General features: G+C 53.8%; 1 protein-coding gene across 1 annotated transcript in view; it reads right to left on the bottom strand.

Moving 5' to 3' along the window:
* Positions 1 to 1,679: 1,679 nt before the first annotated feature.
* LCLAT1 (lysocardiolipin acyltransferase 1) overlaps positions 1,680 to 21,490 on the bottom strand; it is a 123,039-nt gene continuing 103,228 nt past the window's right edge. Inside the window, exon 6 of the mRNA XM_054171270.1 lies at positions 1,680 to 2,188. Coding sequence (XP_054027245.1) covers positions 1,680 to 2,188 — 509 coding nt within the window. The remainder of the gene's footprint in view (positions 2,189 to 21,490) is intronic.

The following is a 21,490-nucleotide window of genomic DNA, read 5'->3' as shown; positions in this document are numbered from 1 at the left end:
CAGCAATGAATCACAGTCACAGAGGTGTCAGGGCTGGAAGGGACCTCAAGGCTCAGCCAGCTCCAACCCCTGCCATGGGCAGGGACACCTCACACTGCAGCAGGTTGCTCACAGCCACATCCAGCCTGGCTGCAAACACCTCCAGGCAGGAGGCTTCCACCACCTCCCTGGGCAACCTGTGCCAGGCTCTCACCACCCTCCTGGGGAACAACTTCTTCCTTACATCCAATCTCAATCTCCCCACTTCCAGTTGTGCTCCATCCCCCCTAGTCCTATCCCTCCCTGACACCCTCAAAAGCCCTTCACCAATGAATCTCCCATAAGTCATCAGGAAGACCAGACCAGTGTGAAACAGTGAGAAATCAAAACTTAGCTGCAGAGGTCTATTAGCTAATCAGCTATGACTTAAATGGAGGCAGAACCAGCACTGCTTTCTGTACTGCAGCACAAGACTGCAAGGCTTAAAAATCACTCAGGGTGACCAGGCCAGGTGCAGCAGTGTTTGGGAAAGCTGATGTGAAAATAGGATTGTTTTAAAAGAAGTCTGAATTCTTGAAGTCACAGGATGCTAGGGGCTGGAAGGGACCTCAAAAGATCACCCAGTCCAACCCCCTGCCAGATCAGGATCACCCAGGGCAGGTCTCACAGGAGCACACCCAGGTGGGTCTGCAAAGGCTCCAGAGTAGGAGATTCCACAGCCTCTCTGGGCAACCTGCTCCAGGGCTCTGCCACCCTCACAGTGAAAAAGTTTTTCCTTCTGTTCACGTGGAAGCTCCTCTGCTCCAGCTTGCACCCACTGCCCCTTGGCCTATCGTTGGCAGAGCCTGACTCTGTCCTCCTGACTCTTACCCTTCACATCTTTATGAACATGGATGAGGTCAGCCCTCAGGTCCTCTTCTCCAGGCCACAGAGACCCAGCTCATAGAACCACAGAATGGTCCAGACCAGAGGGGACCTCCAACCTTCCCACACTCAGCAGGGACATCCCCAACTAGATCAGGCTGCCCAGGGCTTCCTTGAGCCTCACCTTGAATATCTCCAGGGAAGGGACCTCAACCACCTCCCTGGGCAACCTGTTCCAGTTCCCCTCCTAATGAAGAGCTTCTTCCTGATATCCAGCCTAACTCTGCTCTTCTCTAGTTTGAAGCCATTGCCCCTGGTCCTGTCCCTGCAGGCCCTCAGCCTTGCCTCACAGAAAGAAGAAACAGAAAAACCTCTCCTCCAGCTCCCACCAAAGCACAGTGAAACACTCCAGCTTTCCCAGTCCTATGCTTTTACTCCCCACACTGCTGCAGACACCATCCACCTGTCTGTCCCAGCCTGGGCTCCTGCAGGGGGAGTTCAGTGCACGCCGCACTCCTTAACATCCCCAACGATTGTCCGTGGGTTCAGCACGTAATGACAGCAGGATGCAGTCACTGGCTGCCTTGCAAAGAGCAGTGTTGGCATTACATTCAGAGAGGAAGAGAAGTCACCATCTTCACCTGCAGCAGGAGCTACCATTTCCCTCTCTCATTCCCAGAAACCAAGTGACAGAAAAGACAACTCTCATGCAGAGCAGAACAGAACAGAGCAGAACAGAACTGAACAGAAGGAATTCTCCCCTGTGCGTAACACCGGCAGGACGCCTCCCATCCGCTCAGCTTTACAGCTTTCTCCCCCCACCCCCCCACCCCCCACTACTTGGTTTTTATTGTGGTGCCACGGAGCTCCTGCTGCTTTTTGAAGTAGCTGTGGCAGGCCAGCTCGATCAGCTCCAGCCCCCCAAACAGCTTCTGCTGCGCGACGAAGAAGACGATCATGGCCGCGAAATACCACCGGGCCAGGCTGGAGAGGTACAGCAGAGCCAGCATGCCCAGGGGGAACACTGTCCAGTACAGCAGGGAGATGCACTTCACCATGAAGACCCTGAGCTCAGATTTGCAGGGTGGGACAACGCTCTGCCCCGTTGCACTGAAGCGCTCTCCACCCTCATAGAAGCGTCGGAGTCTTTCCTCCTTCTCTTGCCAGCGCTGGCGGCACCACAGCTGCAGCTCCTCCTTCGAAGTGGGCACCGCCTCTATGGGGTACCTCTGGACGTGGAAGTGAATCTCCTTTGGGAAGTTGCCATTCAGAAGGTGCTTCTCTGTCTGAGGAATGTTTTGGGGGTACGCCACAGTTATGTCGTGGATAGCATCGAGATTGTCACCTGTGAGAAAGGGTTGGGGGAGAAAGGGATCAGTACAGAGCGTGCAACGCTCCGGTGCGCGACTGACAACGCTCCCAGCTGCTGCAGGACCCCCCAGGACACATCACAGTCACAGAGTGGTAGGGGTTGGAGCACCTCTGGAGGTCATCCAGTCCACCCCCCCTGCCAAAACAGAGCCACCCAGGGCAGGTCACACAGGAGCACATCCAGGCGGGTTTTGAATGTTTCCATCGGAGGAGACTCCACAACCTCTCTGGGCAGCCTGCTCCAGGGCCCCAGCACCCTCTCACTAAAGTTTTTCCCCATGGTGAGGCAGAACTTCCTGGGTTCCAGTTTGTGTTCATTGCCCCTCATCCTAGCACAGAGCACCACAGAAGGGAGACTGGCACCTTCCTGGCACCCACCTGTAAGGTCTTTGCAAACATTCATCAGATGCCCTCTCAGCATTCTCTTGTCCAGACTGAGCAGCCCCTGGGCTCTCAGCCTCTCCTCATCACACAGATGTTCCACTGCCTTCATCATCCTCAGAGCCCTCCCTTGGCCTCCCTCTACTTCCCTCTCCCTGTGGAACTGGGGAGCCCAGAAGTGGGCACAACACTCCAGATGAGTCCTCGCCAGGGCAGAGCAGAGGGGGAGCAGAGTGTGTTTTATCTGCTAGAGTCTCTAAAGGCTGAAGGGCCAAACCTCCCCCAGTCATTATCTGTTCTGAATCTGAGCAAAAAGCCTCGGGACCAAAACTGTACCCAGTGCAAACTGATGGAGAATTACACCAGTGAGGAAGAGGGTAAAAGGCAAAGGAGAGAAGATGTGCATCTAGCCTTGGGTAAGGAGCAGGACATGAGTCTGATCTTCAGCTGCTCACACTTGTGCTGCAAGCTGGAATGGTGTTTAGCCAATGAAATAGAGCTTCAGGTTATGCTCCTGCAAACACTGAGAGGGGAAATAAAGGCAGTTTGATCTGGAGCAAGCAGCACACCAAGCCCTAACTGGGTGAAGAGTGGGAAAACAACATGAAACACAGCCCAAATATGGGGAGCTCCTGAAATCCAGGGGATCTCTCAGACGAGGAGGAGGATCTCTGTAGCTCAGGGAGCTTTCCAGACTGCTCCAGCTCACACAATTTAGAAACACAGAACTGTTCTGGTTGGAAAAGCCCTCCAAGATCAGCAAGCACAGCCAGCACCCTAACACTGCCATGAGCATTAAACCATCTCCCAAAGTGCCATGTCCATGCAGGATGGGGACTCCACCACCTCCCTGGGCAGCCTCTGCCAATCCCTGACCACTCTTGCAGCAAAGAAATGTTTCCTAACCTCCAACCTAAACCTCCCCTGGTGCCGCTTCAGGACATTTTCTTTCCTTCTGTCACCTGATACTAGGGAGCAGAGATCAGCCCCCACCTGGCTCCAACCTCCTTTCAGGGAGCTGTAGAGAGCAAGGAGGTCTCCCCTCAGCCTCCTCTTCTCCAGACCAAACCCCCTCAGTTCCCTCAGCTGCTCCTCACCAGCCCTGTTCTCCAGAGCCTTCCCCAGCTTGGTTGCCCTTCTCTGGACATGCTCCAGCCCCTCAATGTCCTTCCTGGAGTGAGTGCTTTCAGTACAGCTTCACCGTAAGGAAGTGAGCTGCTGCTTACTGCACTCCAGATCTGGGAAAGACAAGGCACAGCATCCCTGGTGCAGCCTAGCTTCAAGCAAACCACATCTGCTTAGCTAGTTGGGGAAAATGCCTGCAGAGAGCCTGAGGGAGCTGAGGGCTCTTCAGCTTGGACAGCAGGAGCCTGAGGGTGACCTCCTTGCTGTTGCTAAAGCTGTGCAGGGGGAGTGCCCAGAGGCTGGAGCCAGGCTCTGCTGGGGGATGCCCAATGCCAGCACAAGGGGCAGTGGTGGAAGCTGAGGCAGAGGAAGTGCCATGGGAACAGGAGGGAAATGTTTTCCCTGTGAGGGTGACAGAGCCCTGGCACAGGCTGCCCAGGGGGGCTGTGGAGGGTCCCTCTCTGGAGATATCAAAGACCTGCCTGGATGAGTTCCTGTGTGACCTGCTCTAGGTGGTCCTGCTCTGGCAGGGGGTTGGACTGGCTGATGTCTCAAGGTCCCTTCCAGCCCCTAACACTCTGTGCTTCTGTGATGCACTGAGAGAGCCTCTGCAGATTGGAGAGCCAAGGGGATGCTGATGAACAAACCCAACCCTCTACTCTTCATTCCCATGCCTGATGTAGCCAGTGCTCTGGCAAGCAGGTTGGTGTTTCTGAGTGGGGTGTGCAGCCCATCCTCTTCACCACCACCACCTCTTCCTCCTCCCACTCTGATCAGCCATAGTTTTGAGATTCCATCCACTCAGTTCTGCTGGTGTAAAGCCCAGCTAAAAATAGGTGCATGGTGGACTGGGTGTTGCATAACTGCTAAGTTCTGCCAGCAGTGATTTATCCTGCTGTTTGTGTTTGGCTGGCTGGCCTGGGGCAAAATGGAATTGGAGACTAAAAGCTGTCTCCAGCTCCAGTGACTGAAGACTTTTGTTCTCCCAGAATGATGTCACTTCTTGCAAAGATGATCAAAACCTACTCTGTAGCTCTGCTCCCCCCTTTTAATTTCCTCCCTGGCCCTGGCATTTTGGCTCTCCTTTACAGCTCTAAAAATGACAGGGACAGAATAGAAAGTTACTTTAAAAGGCCATGTTCAGAATTATGTATCTAAAGTTCAACTCTAAATATCACAAGAAAGGGGGAAAAAAAAGCCCTTCTCAGCCTTCCAGAGCTGCCTTATAATGATCTCTCTGGGACAGTCTTGTGGCAAGTTCCTTGGATTTTTAAAGAGCTACATATGGCTGCCAGGAGATCCAGCAGAGCAAAACTCAGCCCTCAGATTTTGTTTGGAGAAAGGCTCACAGGATGTCAGGGGCTGGAAGGGGCCTTTGAAGATCATGGAGTCCAACCCCCTGCCAGAGCAGGAGCAGAGACTCCAACACAGGGCACACAGGAACACATCCAGGTGGGGATGGAAAGGCTCCAGAGAAGGAGACTCCACAACCTCTCTGGGCAGCCTGCTCCAGGGCTCTGGGACCCTCCCAGGGCAGAAGTTCCTCCTCATGCTGAGCTGGAACCTCCTGTGCTGGAGTTTCCATCCATTGCCCCTTGGCCTATCCCAGGGTGCAGCTGAGCAGAGCCTGTCCCCTCCCTCCTGCCCCCCAGCCCTCAGCTATTGATAGACATTGATCAGATCCCTCTCAGGCTTCTCCTCTACAGACTCAGCAGCCCCAGGGCTCTCAGCCTCTCCTCACAAGGCAGTGCTGCAGTCCCTTCAGCATCCTGGTAGCCTCTGTTGGACTCTGCAGCAGATCCCTGTCCATCTTGAGCTGGGCAGCCCAGAGCTGGCAGGACACAGCTGCTCTGATCCCTTCAGCAAGCAGACACATTTCTGCCCATGAGCTCCTGAGCAGAAACAAGGAAGCCTCTAGCCCTTTCCTATGGATCTGCAGCATCCCCAGCTACCTTTCAGCAGGGCTTCATGCCAGGTCTGTGCTACATCATGGCTTCTAAGTTAGTTCCCCTGAAGAAAGCTGGATGAGCAGGAGCAGTTACTCTTTCTATACACTCTTTCTGAATTACAAACAGGAAACCAAGGGAGAGGATGGTTAGATTCACAGATTGCATTGGGTTGGAAGGGACCCTTGAAGGTCATCTTGGCCAACCCCTCCAGCACTCAGCAGGGACAGCTCCAACCAGGTCAGGCTGCCCAGGGACACATCCAGTGTGGTCTTGAATGTCTCCAGGGACAGGGCCTCAAGCACAGCCCTGGGCAACCTGTTCCAGTGTTTCACCACTCTCATGGTGCAGAACTTCCTCCTGATGTCCAACCTAACTCTGCCCTGCTCCAGTTTCAAACCATTGCTCCTTGTCCTATCACTCCAAGCCCTCCTAAACAGTCCCTCCCCAGCCTGCCTTTAGCTCCCCTTCAGATACTGAAATGCAGCTCTAAGGTCTCCCTGGAGCCTTCTCTTCTCCAGGCTGTCTTCATAGTACAACCCCCAAACACACCTCCTGGGCATCCTGTAATGAGTCCCAGAGTCCTGTAAGCAGTAATGTCCCCCAGTCTGGAAGGTGATGGACAGGAACTTCTGCCCCTGACTCAATGGGAGTGTGCTGGGTGCCACCCCTGCCTCACCACCCAATGGCTCCCTCCTGACAGCCCTCTGAGGGTCTAGACATGGGGCTCTGTCTCTCCCTCTGGGTTTTGGGGGTTTCCCTGTCTTGTGTTTCACTCCTCCTTTGCATGTGCATGGACAAACCTTTCATCTCACCAGCTACTAGAAAGCCTTCCAACCATGAGCCTCTTCCTCAGCTCATAGCTGTCCCAGGTAAACTGAAAACCACTTTTCATTCTGCATTCAGTAGCACCACAACAGCAGAGGGGAAAGGCAGCCCAGCCTGAGAGTGAAAAGCAGGGCTAACCCATTGTCAGATTCTTCCAAACACATGCACAAGGAGAACACTGCAGGGCAGGTGCCCCTGGTGAGAGCTGCCAGAAGTTTAGGGCATGGATGGAAGATGGAAGAGAACAGATTTTGACTGGAGGTTAGGAACAAATTCTTTCCAGGGAGGGTGGTGAGACACTGGAGCAGGTTGCCCAGGGAGCTCATGGATGCCCCACCAGCATTTGAGGCGGGGTCTCAGCAGAGCAGAGCCCAGGGGCAGAATCCCCTCTCTTGCCCTACTGGCACACAGCTGCAGGAGGGCTGCAGGAGGGCACTGCTGGCTCCTGGGCAGCTTCTCATCCACCAACACCCATGAGTCTCTATTCAGGGCTACTCTCAACCCGCTCTGCACCCAGCCTGGGTTTGTGCCTGGAGCCCGTGTCTGTGCCTATTTCCCAAGCATCATACACTAGCTCTGAAGCACAAGGTATGTGTTGGGGCATGAAAAGCAAAGCCACCTCAAACTGCTGACTGGGCAAGACAACTGCCTTGGCTTCTGAGGGTTGAGTCACTTTTCCTTGAAGAACACAGCAGCAGGCAGAGGCAGCTTCCAAGGATTTACAGCTGCTCCTGGGAAGTCTCATCCTGTGTGAAGATTTAAAGCTTCAGGCAACCCTCTCTAAAAGCAGGGACATCAGCTAGGGATAATCTAAATCACTGCCACCTCGGGAGGTGCTGGAAACCTCTTTGGGGTTAAGTGCTGCAAGCAAACAAAAGGAAAGGCAGAGTGAGAGTGGTGGCCTCCATCAACAGAAGAATGCTCCTGCACACCAGCGCCCTCCTCTTGCCAGCCAACCTTCCACTGCCTCCTGACACGGAAGGAAGACCTTCCACCTGCTGGCAGGGGGGGGCGAAGGAAACCACACCTCTTGTCCTTGAGGGTAGGAGTCTGGGGCAGGGACATCCTTAGCTGCTTTCTGCTCCCTTGCAGGAAGAAAATGTATCTGTGTCCCAAAGAGAGGAGCAGAGGACAATTGGGAACCCCTACACGGTACCTGCAGCCTGGCTGGCACAATGATAGCAGGACATGGTGATTCTCTTCCCCTACTCTGCTCTTGTGAGACCCCACTTGGGGTCCAGCTCTGGGGCCCTCAGCACAAGAAGGACATGGGACAGTTGGAACAAGTGCAGAGGAGGCCACTGCCAGCTCATCTGGAACACTACAAACCAAGTCATGACTTGAGGAACCAAGGCTGCCCTGTGTGGCTCCTTGGTCAGCACAAACCAAGTGATGACTTCAGGAACCCAATGTGCACTCTGTGGCTCCTGGGTGAGCACAAACCCAGCAATGGCTTCAGGAACCCAATGTGCACTGTGAGGCTCCTGGGTGAACACAAACCCAGCAATGGCTTCAGGAACCCAATGTGCACTGTGAGGCTCCTGGGTGAACACAAACCCAGCAATGACCTCAGGAACCACATTTGCTCATTTGAAACAGGACTCTCTGGCAAGACAGGGGAAGGGTGTGCAGGGAATAGAGGGGACCCAACCATCAGATGGAGAACATGCTGACCCAGTTGTCCCCTGGGGCTGTTGCCTTTGGTCCTGCCTTCCTGTCTCTGAAGGGTTATTTTCCAGCTGCAAAGCAAAAGCTGCTGGAGGTACAAATAAAACACAAGAATAGGAGCCAAGGGATAAAAGGGTTGGGGTAACAAGTTCTTTTCAGTCACTAAGGGTGAGCAGGCATAACTGACTCACCACTCTTTACTCTCTCCTTCCCAAAGTTAGAGCTCAGACAAAATCCAGATGAAGAAGCCAGGTTTCCTCCCCTGCCTGCAGATTGCTCTCTCCCAGCCTTCCAGGCCACAGGCCTGCTCTACATACACCTGTGACATTTGGCTTTCATAGGCATGGTGCCCACCAGGAAGGAGGAAGTTTTGTTTCTAGAGCACACCACTGCTCCATGCAGGGGAAAAAAAGCATCAATAATATTTCACACAAGAGCCAGGCACTGACACACTGCTGTGGACTCTGCAGTGCTCCACCACCCTCATGGTGCACAGCCTGGTCCCAACATCCTATCTCGATCTGCTCCTCTCTAGTCTGAAGCCACTGTCCCTCATCCTGTCACTGCAGGCCTTTGGAAAGTGTCTCTCTCCATCCTCCTTCTAGCCCTGTTCAGGAGCTGGACAGCTGCTGTTAGATCTCCCTGCAGCCTCCTCTTTTCCAGGCTGAACAAGCCCAGCTCCGTTCTCTCTTGCTAATCAACAGGTCAAAGTGCATCCTTTCTCCTCAGAAACACCATGGGCTTCCACCAGCCCTCACATAAGGGCCTGGAACATCTCTCTTACAAGAGGAGGCTAAAAACCTATGGCTGTTTTTCCTGGAGAAGGATGTGAGAGGGGATCTGATCACTGCTCAGCAATGCCTGAAGGGTGGGTGCCAAGAAGGGGCCAGGCACTTTTCTGTGGTGCCCAGGGATAGGACAAGGGGCAGTGGACACAAACAGCAGCACAGGAAGTTCCACCTCAACATAAGGAAGAACTTCTTCACAGTGAGGGTGCTGAGCCCTGGAGCAGGCTGCCCAGAGGGGCTGTGCAGTCTCCTTCTCTGGAGCCTTTCCAACCCCACCTGGATGTGTTCCTGTGTGACCTGCCCTGGGTGACCCTGCTCTGGCAAAGGGGTTGGACTAGAGGTCCCCTCCAAGCCCTGCCATCCTGTGATTGTGTGAGGATGCTATGGACAGCAGAGCACCCTGCAGTGCTGTATTGCAGCAGTGGCAGCAAGTCCATAAAGGATGAAGAGCTGTTGTTCTTGGCTTCCAGGGCATCACATCTGCATTTGTCCCACAATTCAGACAGGAAGCTCACCCTACTCTTGGTTTTCCTTCCTTAATTGCTATGGTTAAGTAACCTCATGTTAATACAGAGCACTTTGCTATCTGTTCTTGTCACTACCCAAAGCCAACCACTAGAGAGTACTCTTTAGCTGCCTAGTGACCTGACACTGCCCTCAAACCCTCCCAGGCAGCACTCCCGCTGCGGGCAGGCTTCAGCAGCCCCAGCAGGAGCAACCTGGTCAGCCAGATTGCAGTACAAAAGATGGGCTGGGGGCATGCACCCAGCAGCACTGCACTGGGGAGACGTGAGAGGAAACTGAAGAGGTGTCCAAAGCTTGGAGAGCAGCAGGATGGCAAATACAGAACCACAGGATGCCAGCGTGGAAGGGACCCGAAGGACCATCTGGTTCAACCTTGCTAGGTGATGGTGCAGCTGAGCTGGGCCAGCAGCCTGTCAAGCTGAATCTGAAAGCTGCCCAGTCTAGGGGAACCCACTGCTTCCCTTGGGAGAGGATTCCAGTGTCCAACTGCTCTCCTGGGGAAACATTTCCTTCGGGAGTCCAATGGGAGTCTCCCCAGCAGGATCACAGAATCAAGCAGGTTGGAAAAGACCTCAGAGATCATCAAATCCAACCTATGTCCTAATCCCTAACCCCTCCTGACAACCAAACCATGGCTCCAAGTGCCTCATCCAGGCTTTTCTTAAACACCTCCAGGGATGGGGACTCCACCACCTCCCTGGGCAGCACATTCCCATGGCCAATCTCTCTTGCTGGGAAGAACTTTCTCCTCATGTCCAGCCTAAACCTCCCCTGGCACAGCTTGAGACTGTGTCCTCTTGTTCTGGTGCTGGGTGCCTGGGAGAAGAGACCAACCCCCAGCTGGCTACAACCTCCCTTCAGGGAGTTGCAGAGAGCAAGAAGGTCTCCCCTGAGCCTCCTCTTCTGCAGGCTAAGCAACCCCAGCTCCCTCAGCCTCTCCTCCCAGGGCTGTGCCCCAGACCCCTCCCCAGCCTCGCTGCCTTTCAAGTCACTTGTCCTCATCACCCCTTGTCTCTTCCATGGGACTCTGTAAAAAGTGAGTGTGGATCCTCATGAGAGCCACCCCTGATGTCCTGGTGCATGGCAATGAGATGCATGCAGCTCATACCAAACCAAAAGAGCTAAATGCAAACCTCCTGTGCACCACAGCCACAGATGCTGAGAAAAGCCCTGCTAGCAGCCACCTCAGACACTGGGATGGAGTGCTTCCACAGATGCCCCCAGCCCATCTCTGCTGTTTCAGGCCTGGCTGAGTCCTGCTGCTGCCATTCTTGGTCACAGTGGTTTGCTTGCACTTCTGCCCACAAAGCAAGAGGAATGCAGGGCAGCAGCAACAGCAGCCTGGCAGGAAGGGATGGATGCAGCACACAGAACACTTCCTTCTGATGAACACAGACAACAAAGCCACAGCTTCATAGAGTCACAGAACTGTCAGGGCTGGAAGGGACCCCAAGGCTCAGCCAGCTCCAACCCCTGCCATGGGCAGGGACACCTCACACTGCAGCAGGTTGCTCACAGCCACCTCCAGCCTGGCTGCAAACACCTCCAGGCAGGAGGCTTCCACCACCTCCCTGGGCAATCTGTGCCAGGCTCTCACCACCCTCATGGGGAACAACTTCTTCCTCACATCCAATCTGAATCTCCCCACTTCTAGTTTTGCTCCATCCCCCCCAGTCCTGTCCCTCCCTGACACCCTCAAAAGTCCCTGCCCAGCTTTCCTGTAGCCCTCTTCAGATACTGCAAGGCCACAATAAGATCTCTTCAGAGCCTTCTCTTCCCCAGCCTGCACAGCCCCAACTCTCAGCCTGTCTCCATCTGATCATCCTCATGGCCCTTCTCTCCCAGCATGTCCAGATCCTATAATAGGGGCTCCTCCTTATTTTAAACCAGGGACAAGGATTTTGCTTTGAACTAATTTCACACTCTGCCATTCTCTGGAGACTTTCAAACCCCACCTGGCTGTGTTCCTGTGTGGGCCTGCCCTAGGTGATCCTGCTCTGGCAAAGGGGTTGGGCTGGATGATCTCCAGAGGTCCCTTCCAACCCCTCCCATTCTGTGAGCAGAGGAATTTTTGCCAGGAATGTCTGTTTCATTACCTGAACTCACAGCTGAGGCATATTCACATGGAAACCAGCTCTTCTCTCTACACCTGGCTGAGTGAAACCAGTCTGGGGCAGAGGAGCACTGAGAGTTCCATGAAGCAGCAAAGCCTCAGCCATGAAACAGTCAACAAAAGAGAGCCAATGTATTTTAATCTTTCATTCTTTACTCTAACCCCTCTAGATCCCCCTTAATCCTCTGCTATTCCACTCTGACACTACCAATTCAATTCCCTGGGTTCTTCCTTGCTCAGACTGGAGCAGAGAAGGCTCCAGGGAGACCTTATAGTGGCCTTCCAATACCTGAACGGGGGTGATGGGAAAGCTGAGAAGGGACTTTTTACAAGGGCTTCCAGTGATAGGAAAGAGGAAAGGGATTGAGGCCTGAGGAGGGCAGATGTAGGCTGGAGATTAGGAAGAAATTCTTTATGGTGAGGGTGGTGAGAGACTGGCACAGGCTGCCCAGGGAGGTCAGGGATGCTCCCGCCCTGGAGGTGCTCAAGGCCAGGCTGGATGAGGCCTGGAGCAACCTGTGCTGGTGGGAGGTGTCCCTGCCCATGGCAGGGGGCTTGGAACTGGATGACCTTTAAGTTGCCTTCCACCCCAACCCACTCTGTGGCTCCCCTCCCCTGCCCATCCCTGCACTCCGGGGAGCTCCATCCCCTAACAGGCATCACCAGCCCGCCGCTGCCTGCGCCCCCAGGGGAGCTCACAGTTGCCAGTCCCCTGGTGCTAAACCAGTTTCCAGCAGGCCATGAAGCAGGCAGTGGACAAAGCTCATCACATTTCACAGCCCAGCACTTGGGGGAGCAGTCTGAGGCAGCAAGGGAATTAACGAAGAGCCGCAGCTCCAGAGAACCCTCTTTAATTACGACTGACTAATATTTATCCACAAAGAGGAATCTGTCTGGGGATTAGGCTGAGACCTGGAAGAAGCCAAAGACATCAATTTAATAAGGGAATGGCTAATTAAAGCATAATGGCAGCCTAATTGTGATATACTGCTTTGTAGTGCGGGTGATTTATGGAGAACAATTGCTTTGCGCCGGGCTCATTAGGGAGAGTTAAACAAAACACAACAGTGGAAAAGCAGAGGGAGAGGCAGGCACAGCTTCCAGGATGATTACCATCCGCTGATGAAAGACAGCGACATCTCCGTCAGACAAAGCACTGCCATCCCTCCTGCAGCCTGTGGTTCCCTCTGCCACACAGGGTAATAATTACCCAGCTCCTTTCTCCGCTAACGACCTGGGATCAGGCTCCCGACCCTGCCGCAGCTACTTGGTGGGGGTGCTCTGGTGGAAAGCAGCCACAAAGCTGAAGGGTCTGAGAGCCACTGGATCCTCAGGGAAACGTCACACAGGAACCCTCCCAGCTGCTGTGGAAGGGAAGTGGGCAGCATCACAGCATCACAGAATGGTCTGGGTTGGAAGGGAGCTCCAAAGCTCATAGTCCAACCCCCTCTGCAGTCAGCAGGGACATCCTAAGCTAGGTCAGGTTGCCCAGAGCCCTGTCCAGCCTCACCCTGAGCTGGGGCTGTTCAGCCTGGAGAAGAGGAGGCTCCAGGGAGACCTTCCAGTACTGAAAGGGGCTTACAAGAAGGCTGGAGAGAGACTGCTTGCAAAGGCCTGCAGCGATAGGAAGAGAGGCAGTGGCTTCAAACTAGAGCAGAGCAGATTGAGATTGGATGTTCTTGTTGGAACAAGTTCTGCACCAGGAGGGTAGTGGAACACTGGAACAGGTTGCCCAGGGAGGTGGTGGAGGCCCTGTCCCTGGAGCCATTCAAGATCAGCCTTGCTGTGTCCCAGGGCAGCCTGTTCTGGTTGGAGTGAGTGCAGGGGGCTTGGACAGGGTGACCTTTGAGGGTCCCTTCCAAGCTGATGCAATCTGAGCATCCCTGAATCTCTGCTCTGCTGGCTGGAAGTGTGAGGCAGTCACACCACCTGCCTTGGGTCTGGATACTGCAGAAAAGGAACAGCAGAGCAGAACAGCACCCAAAGCAGGATGCCTTGCATTCCTGGCTCTTAAGCACACATTCTCCAAGGGCTGCTTTAAGGAAATATTTACTTTGGGGTTGTCATGGTGATCATCTTTTCATAGCAGTTTGTAAAAATAGGAAAGGCTAAAAATACCAAAAAGGAAAAAAAAAGAAGAAGAAGAGAGAGCTCCAAAGGGACCCAAGGCACTAAAAATGGAATGTGGCATGCAGCTCTGTCTGCCTCAGAAGAAATCTGCATCCCCTGTCCTGCAGCAGCACAGTTGCACAAAGGGAATTGAAGCCATGAAATTAGCATTTTAATGGAATAGAGAGCCCATTGACGTCAGGACTGCTCACTGAGCGTGGCTTCCAGGTGGCCTAATGAGATGAAAATGAAGTTTATGTCTTCAGCTAGTCTCAGCCAGGCTTGTTTGGTGACTGTGATTGAATGGAAATGAGGAGAGGCTGCTGTGTGCAAACACGTCCAGGCTGGTAAGCAGCCTCATCAAAGCTGGGCATCAGAAATGATCCATTTGAAATCTTTTCTGTGGAAGGAAAGGGATCTTTTTCCAGCAGTCCTGGCTCACTGGAGAGGTCCCAGAGGACTGGAGGCTGGCCAACGTTGTGCCCATCCACAAGAAGGGCCGGTTGGATGAGCCAGGGAATTATAGACCTGTCAGCCTGACCTCAGTGCCAGGCAAGATTATGGAACAGGTCATCCTGAGTGCAATCACACAACACTTACAGGGTGGCCAAGGGATCAGACCCAGCCAGCATGGGTTTAGGAAGGGCAGGTCCTGCCTGACCAACCTGATCTCCTTCCATGCCCAGGTGACTGCCTGGTGGATGTGGGGCAGGCTGTGGATGGAGTCTGCCTGGACTGCAGCAAGGCCTTTGACACCGTTCCCCATAGCAAACTCCTGGCCAAGCTGTCAGCCCATGGCTTGGATGGGAGCACACTGAGATGGGTTAGGAACTGGCTGGAGGGCCGAGCCCAGAGAGTGGTGGTGAATGGTGCCACATCCAGCTGGCAGCCAGTCACTAGTGGTGTGCCCCAGGGATCAGTGCTGGGCCCCATGCTCTTTAACATCTTTATTGATGATCTGGACGAGGGCATCGAGTCCATCATCAGTAAATTTGCTGACGACACCAAGCTGGGGGCAGGAGTTGATCTGCTGGAGGGTAGAGAGGCTCTGCAGAGGGACCTGGACAGGCTGGGCAGATGGGCAGAGTCCAACGGCATGAGATTGAACACATCCAAGTGCCGGGTTCTGCACATTGGCCACAATCAACCCCATGCAGTGCTACAGGCTGGGGTCAGAGTGCCTGGAGAGCAGTCAGGTAGAGAGGGACCTGGGGGTGCTGGTCGACGGTAGGCTGAACATGAGCCTGCAGTGTGCCCAGGCAGCCAAGAGGGCCAATGGCATCCTGGCCTGCATCAGGAACAGTGTGGCCAGCAGGAGCAGGGAGGTCATTGTGCCCCTGTACACTGCACTGGTTAGGCCGCACCTCGAGTACTGTGTCCAGTTCTGGGCCCCTCAGTTTAGGAAGGAGGTTGAGATGCTGGAACGAGTCCAGAGAAGGGCAACAAAGCTGGGGAGGGGTTTGGAACACAGCCCTGTGAGGAGAGGCTGAGGGAGCTGGGGTTGCTTAGCCTGCAGAAGAGGAGGCTCAGGGGTGACCTTATTGCTCTCTACAACTACCTGAAGGGAGGCTGTAGACAGGCGGAGGTTGGTCTCTTCTCCCAGGCAGCCAGCACCAGAACAAGAGGACACAGTCTCAAGCTGTGCCAGGGGAGGTTTAGGTTGGATGTGAGGAAGAAGTTCTGCACAGAGTGATTGCCCATTGGAATTGGCTGCCTGGGGAGGTGGTGGAGTCACCATCACTGGAGGTGTTCAGGAGAAGACTTGATGGGGAGCTTGGTGCCATGGGTTAGTTGTTTAGGTGGTGTTGGATTGGTTGATGGGTTGGACACGATGATCTTGAAGGTCTCTTCCAACCTGGTTTGTTCTATTGTTCTATTGTTCTATCTCACTCTCCCTTTCACAGCTCCACACCAAAGGCAGAGCCCAAGCTCACACAGCACACAGCCTTTGCACTGCCTGCTTCAGGGACTCCCACATCACATTCTCACTGCTCCCTCATCTCTCAAGCACAGGAAACATTCAGGAACAGCAGAGTGGAGCAGGAAACTCCAAATCCAACTGAGGAGAACCCAGGGTTTTGGCACCAGGGCCATGTCAGACACTGAGGTCCTCTAAGGGAAATGCCAGAGCATCCTATACTGTGAAACACAACACACTGCAGCAATGTGCCCTTGTGGCCAAGAGGGCAATGGTATCCCAGGGGGCACCAAGAAAAGGCTGTCCAGCAGACCTAGGGAGGTTCTCCTGCCCCTTTACTCTGCCCTGCTGAGACCACACCTGGAATACTGTGTCCAGTTGTGGACTTCCCAATTCAAAAGAGACAGGGAACTACTGGAGCAAGGCCAACAGAGAGCTGAGAGGATGCTTAGGGGACTTGAACAGCTCCCCTGTGAAGAGACACTGAGAGCCCTGGGGCTGTTTATTCTGGAGAAGAGAAGGCTAAGAGGGAACTGATCAATGGCTATCAATATCTGAGGGGTGGGTGTCAAGAAGAAGGGACCAGTGTCTTTTTGGTGGTGCCCAGTGACAGGACAACCACAGGTATAAGATGGAACCCAGGAAGTTCCATCTCAACATGAGGAAAATCTTCTTTCCTGTGAGGGTGCTGGAGCCCTGGAGCAGGCTGCCCAGAGAGGTTGTGGAGTCTCCTTCTCTGGAGCCTTTCCAACCCCACCTGGATGTGTTCCTGTGTGACCTGCCCTGGGTGATCCTGCTGTGGCAGGGGTTGTGCACATCAAGGGTCTGGAGTGTGTCCAGAGAAAGGCAATGAGGCTGATGAAGGGTCTGGAGCACATGGCCCTCAAAGAGGGTCTGAGGGAGCTGGGGGTGTTCAGGCTGCAGAAGAGGAGGCTGAGGGAGACCTCCTTGCTCTCTACAGCTCCCTGAAGGGAGGTTGGAGTGAGGAGGGGACAGCCTCTGCTCCTTGGTGGCAAGAGACTGGAGCAGAGGAAATGACTGCAGTGGAGGTTCAGGATGGATGCTAGGAAATATTTCCTCACAGAGAGGGTTCTCAAACCTTGGAATGGTCTGCCCAGGGCAGTGGTGGAGTCACCATCCCTGGGGGTGTTCCAGCAGCCTGTGGACCTGGCAGTTCAGTGCTGAGTCAAGATTGGACTGGATGATATGTGATTCTGGATGGATCCTGTGATCTCCAGAGGTCCCTTCCAAGCCCTACCAGTCTGTGACTCTCTGATCATACATGCCATGCTCCTGCAGGCCACTGAGAGAGCTGCATGTCATCTTCTGTCTTCAGGCCCCAGAGTGAGCAGGCATGTAGAAACATCCTTCATTGTTACTCACTGATGAACCAACACCGAGTTTGCTTTAAAGGCCACATTGCTACCTAGAGAAGAGGACAACTGCTAGGCTGGGGATATACCCTCAGGATTCCTCTGAAACCCTTTGCATAAGTTAAGTTCTGTTTCACTTTCCCACCCCTGATCCAGTGGGGAAAAAAGAAAGTGCAATAGACAAATCAATAAAGCCCAAAGCCAGGCCCAGCTCCTAACACTGTGCATATTATTTAAAGTCTAATTCTCACTTCATTCCTGGGTTCACAGATCTGTGAAATAGTCTTCCTCAGGCCTCATTTCTCACTTGATAAGATGTCCTGACATGCAGTCTGCTGCTGCTGCTATCATTGATCAGCACTGGGGACTGGAGCAGGCTTGGAGAAATACAGAGAAGAAATTGCCTGACCCTCCAACTCAGCTCTTCTCCTGAGTCTGGACTCCAGAGCTCAAGAACAGCAATCAGGGGATTTGGTTTAGATGTTCCCACTCCCAGGCTGGAGAAGAGAAGGCTCTGGGCAGACCTAGTAGCAGCCTGCCAGTACCTGAAGGGGGCTACAGGAAAGATGGAGAGAGACTGTTTGCAAAGGCCTATAGGGACAGGACCTGGGGCAATGGCTTCAAACTAGAGCAGAGTAGATTGAGATCAGGAAGAAGCTCTTCACTAGGAGGGTGGTGGAACACAGGAACAGGGAGATGGTTGGGGCCCCTTCCCTGGAGATATTCAAGGTGAGGCTCCATGAGGCCCTGGGCTGCCTGATCTAGTTGGGGATGTCCCTGCTGAGTGCAGGGAGGTTGGGCTGGATGGGCTTTGGAGGTCCCTTCTGGCCTGGACCATTCCTCATGGGTCTGCCAGCTGTTTCTCTTCCTTCCAGCAGTAGCTTTCCCTGTGTCTGATTCCCCTAGCAGGGCATGGTGCACCTTCCATCACATCCTTCCCAGCATTCTCTCTCTGCCTCATGCCAAGTAGGATCTGAAACAGAGAGAGACTCTGGACATCTCCAGCTCTGAGCTCAGCTCTCTGGCCATGCTGGGGCAATGGGGTACCTTCAAGCATGGTGATCCTGTCACAGTGCCAGTGGTGACACTCTGTAAGCCTAGGCAGAGTCACAGAGTCACAGTCACTCTCTCAGTCATATCTGCTCTTCTCCAGTTTGAAGCCATTGCCTCTCCTCCTGTCCCTGCAGGCCTCTGCAAACAGGCTGCTCTTAGGTGTCCCCTAAGCCTTCTCCACCTGGCACTTGGACTTGCTGAATGCCATCCTGCTGGACTCTGCCCACCTGTCCAGCCTGGCAAGGTCCCTCTGCAGAGCTCTCCTACCCTCTAACAGATCAACTCCTGCCCCCCAGCTTGGTGTTGTCTGCAAACTTACTAATGATGGACTTGATCTTGCAGTGAGTCCTTTCAGCACATGAAGCCAAGCAGAAGCTGATCCTGCTAAACAGCCCTGGGCCTGGTAGCAAATCTGAGCCCTGACTGATGGAAGTGGGAGCCAGCTTTGCCCACTGCTGGCTCCCAGAGTCAGGAGAGCCCATCAGGCTGCACTGGCTGTTACATGCACACACTCTTTTCTTGTTAGAGACTTCTTCTTTCACCCACCCAAGAGGAGAAGGACTCTGTTTCCCTCACTCTTCAAAGATGTAGGTGCAGGCTTGTCTTCTCATGGCAGAAGACCCAGCTTGCAGCTCCCATCTGCTGTGTGGGCAGGATGCAGAGCCACGACTGCAGAGCACACAGCCTCCTCCTCTAATGCAGATGGATCCTGGGCCAAGGGCTGGAACATTTCCCCTTCATTATTCTCCTGTTGCCTCGAGTAGCATTTTCCCCTCTGTTAGCTGCTATTGCCTAGAACAGCATCTGGAACAAGTTAGGAAGGCAGAGGAGAGTAACAGACATGAGCTCAGAGTGCTCACAAGAGCTGATCTTGGGAGACACAACACACCTGCAGCTTCCAGCCAGCGCCTCCAGAGCTGAAGGCCTCAGAGCTAGCTGAAAGAATCGAGCCCCACGCTGATTGAATCTGCTCAGGAAGTATGCCACTGCTTTCAACACCCCAGCTACAGGCTCTGGAGGCTGAGGAAGGCTTGCTCCAGGCATGGGCTTGCAGTCTTGCAGCCTGGGAGGTGACAGAGGCATGAATAACCTCAGCGAGATCCACATCCCAGAAGGATGTTCACAGATTCCTGGCCAGCAGCAGATGGAAAAAACAAAGGCATGGAAGCACAGCTGCTGCTTTGCTGGAAGGGGGAAGGACCCCATCAGGACCTCCAAGCTACACATTCCAGCAGCAGGGAGCAGCTACACCCTCTCAGCTCCCGCCAGAGGTGTGGGCACTCGCTCCGTTCCAGCAGCCAAAAGCCCCTTGCCCATCAGCTAGACATGCCACTGCCTCTCAGACCCAAGCTCCTTCACTGCTGACAAAGGTCCTCTGATTACAGGCACACTCCTCATGTTTTCCCACAGCCATGTCACAAGGATGAGCAGAGGGCTGGAGCTGCTCTGCTGTGAGCACAGACTGAGGGAGTTGGGGTTGTGCAGGCTGGAGAGGAGAAGGCTCCCAGGAGACCTCATTGTGGCCTTCCAGGATCTGCAGGGGGCTCCAAGAAAGCTGGGGAGGAACTTTTGAGGGTGTCAGGGAGTGATAGGACTGGGGGGGATGGAGCAGAACTAGAAGTGGGGAGATTGAAATTGGCTGTGAGGAAGAAGTTGTTGCCCATGAGGGTGGTGAGAGCCTGGCCCAGGTTGCCCAGGGAGGTGGTGGAAGCCTCCTGCCTGGAGGTGTTTGCAGCCAGGCTGGAGGTGGCTGTGAGCAACCTGCTGCAGTGTGAGGTGTCCCTGCCCATGGCAGGGGGTTGGAGCTGGCTGAGCCTTGGGGTCCCTTCCAACCCTGACAGCTCTGTGACTCTGTGCTTAAAGCTGTTTCTATGACCAGTGAAGCTGATACTGACTTTAGCAAGCTGCATTTCAGGCTTTCAGTGCTTGTCAGGTTCAAACCCAACATTTGCACTGCTGCTGCTTAACACATGCCTTTGTAAGCTGACAGCTCCAGCACAGCTACTGTTTGATGTGGCTTAATTGCTTCTGTTCCTGGCCATTGTGGAAAAGAGTGCACAGACTTTTGAAAACAATTAACAATTCCCCACAGCATATCAAACACTGCACCTGAGACAAAGCCCCTGCCTGGCCTTGCCCTCAAGCCTTCCTTCCCTGCCTCCATTCTGCTTTCCAAACCAAAGAGTTATTTGCAGAGACATGGAGGTGGATGAGACACTGGAACAAGCTGCTCAAGGAGGCTGTGGATGCCCCTTCAGCCCTTCCTCAGCAGGGAGATGTTCCGCTCCCTTCAGCATCTTTGTGACTCTGTGCTGGACTCTTTCAAGCAGTTCCCTGAGGTCCTTCTTGACCTGAGGGGCCCAGAACTGGACACAATATTCCAGATGTGGCCTCACCAGGACAGAGTAGAGAGGAAGGAGAACCTCTCTAGACCTACTAAGCACAGCCTTTCTAATCCACCCCAGGATGCCATTGGCCTTCTGGCCACAAGAGCACATTGCTGGCTCATGGGCAACCTTCCATCCACCAGGACCCCCAGGTCCTTCTCCCCTTCACTGCTCCCCAAGGCCAGGCTGGATGAGGCCTTGAGCAATCCAGCCCAGTGAAAGGTGACCCTGTTGGAATTGGATGATCTTTAAGGCCCCTTCCAACCCCACACCACTCTATGACTCTGAGATTCTATGACTCTGTGACAGGAACAGCAGCTCCAAGTCCTGCCTAGGGCTGTTCATGAGAAACCACACGAGGCAAGGACCCTCCAGTGACAGAAGAGGGGAAACATTCTTGTAAAGGACCTGGTTCAAACAAAACAGAGAGATTCACAGTCAGAGGGACAGGGAAAGGACAACCCTGAGCCAGACACAATGCCTTTTGTTCCTGCTACAAAAAGCAAAGGAGTATTTCTGAACTACAGAATCACAGAGTGTTAGGGGCTGGAAGGGACCTCAAGAGATCATCCAGGCCAACCCCCTGCCAGGGCAGCATCACCCAGGGCAGGTCACACAGGAACACATCCAGGTGGGTCTTGAATATCTCCAGAGAGGGAAGCTCCACAGCCCCCCTGGGCAGCCTGCTCCAGGGCTCTGTCACCCCCACAGGGAAAAACTTTTCCCTCCTGTTTCCATGGAGCTTCCTCTGCCTCAGCTTCCACCACTGCCCCTTGTGCTGTCAAGAAGAGCCTGGCTCCATCCTTGCCATACTTCAACCTTCTCTCCAAACAAGGCTGTAACTTGTGCATTTTTGAGGCAGGAGGACAGTGTGGACCAAAAGAAATCCCCATGCAGGCTGAGACCTGCCTAATTGGCTTTGCTGCCTTCATGATGCACAGCTAGCATTTCCATCCTACACTACACAAAGGAGTCTTTACTATAAATGATGTGACTCACTCATGTCCATGCAATCTGCCAGGAACTGCTTACTGTAGTCACCTGCATGCCAGGCACATCACT

The sequence above is a fragment of the Dryobates pubescens genome, chromosome 2, assembly GCF_014839835.1.
Source record: "Dryobates pubescens isolate bDryPub1 chromosome 2, bDryPub1.pri, whole genome shotgun sequence".
Lineage (NCBI taxonomy): Eukaryota > Metazoa > Chordata > Aves > Piciformes > Picidae > Dryobates > Dryobates pubescens.
Note: the sequence above shows the minus strand (reverse complement) of the source record. Positions and strands in the feature narration are given on the sequence as shown.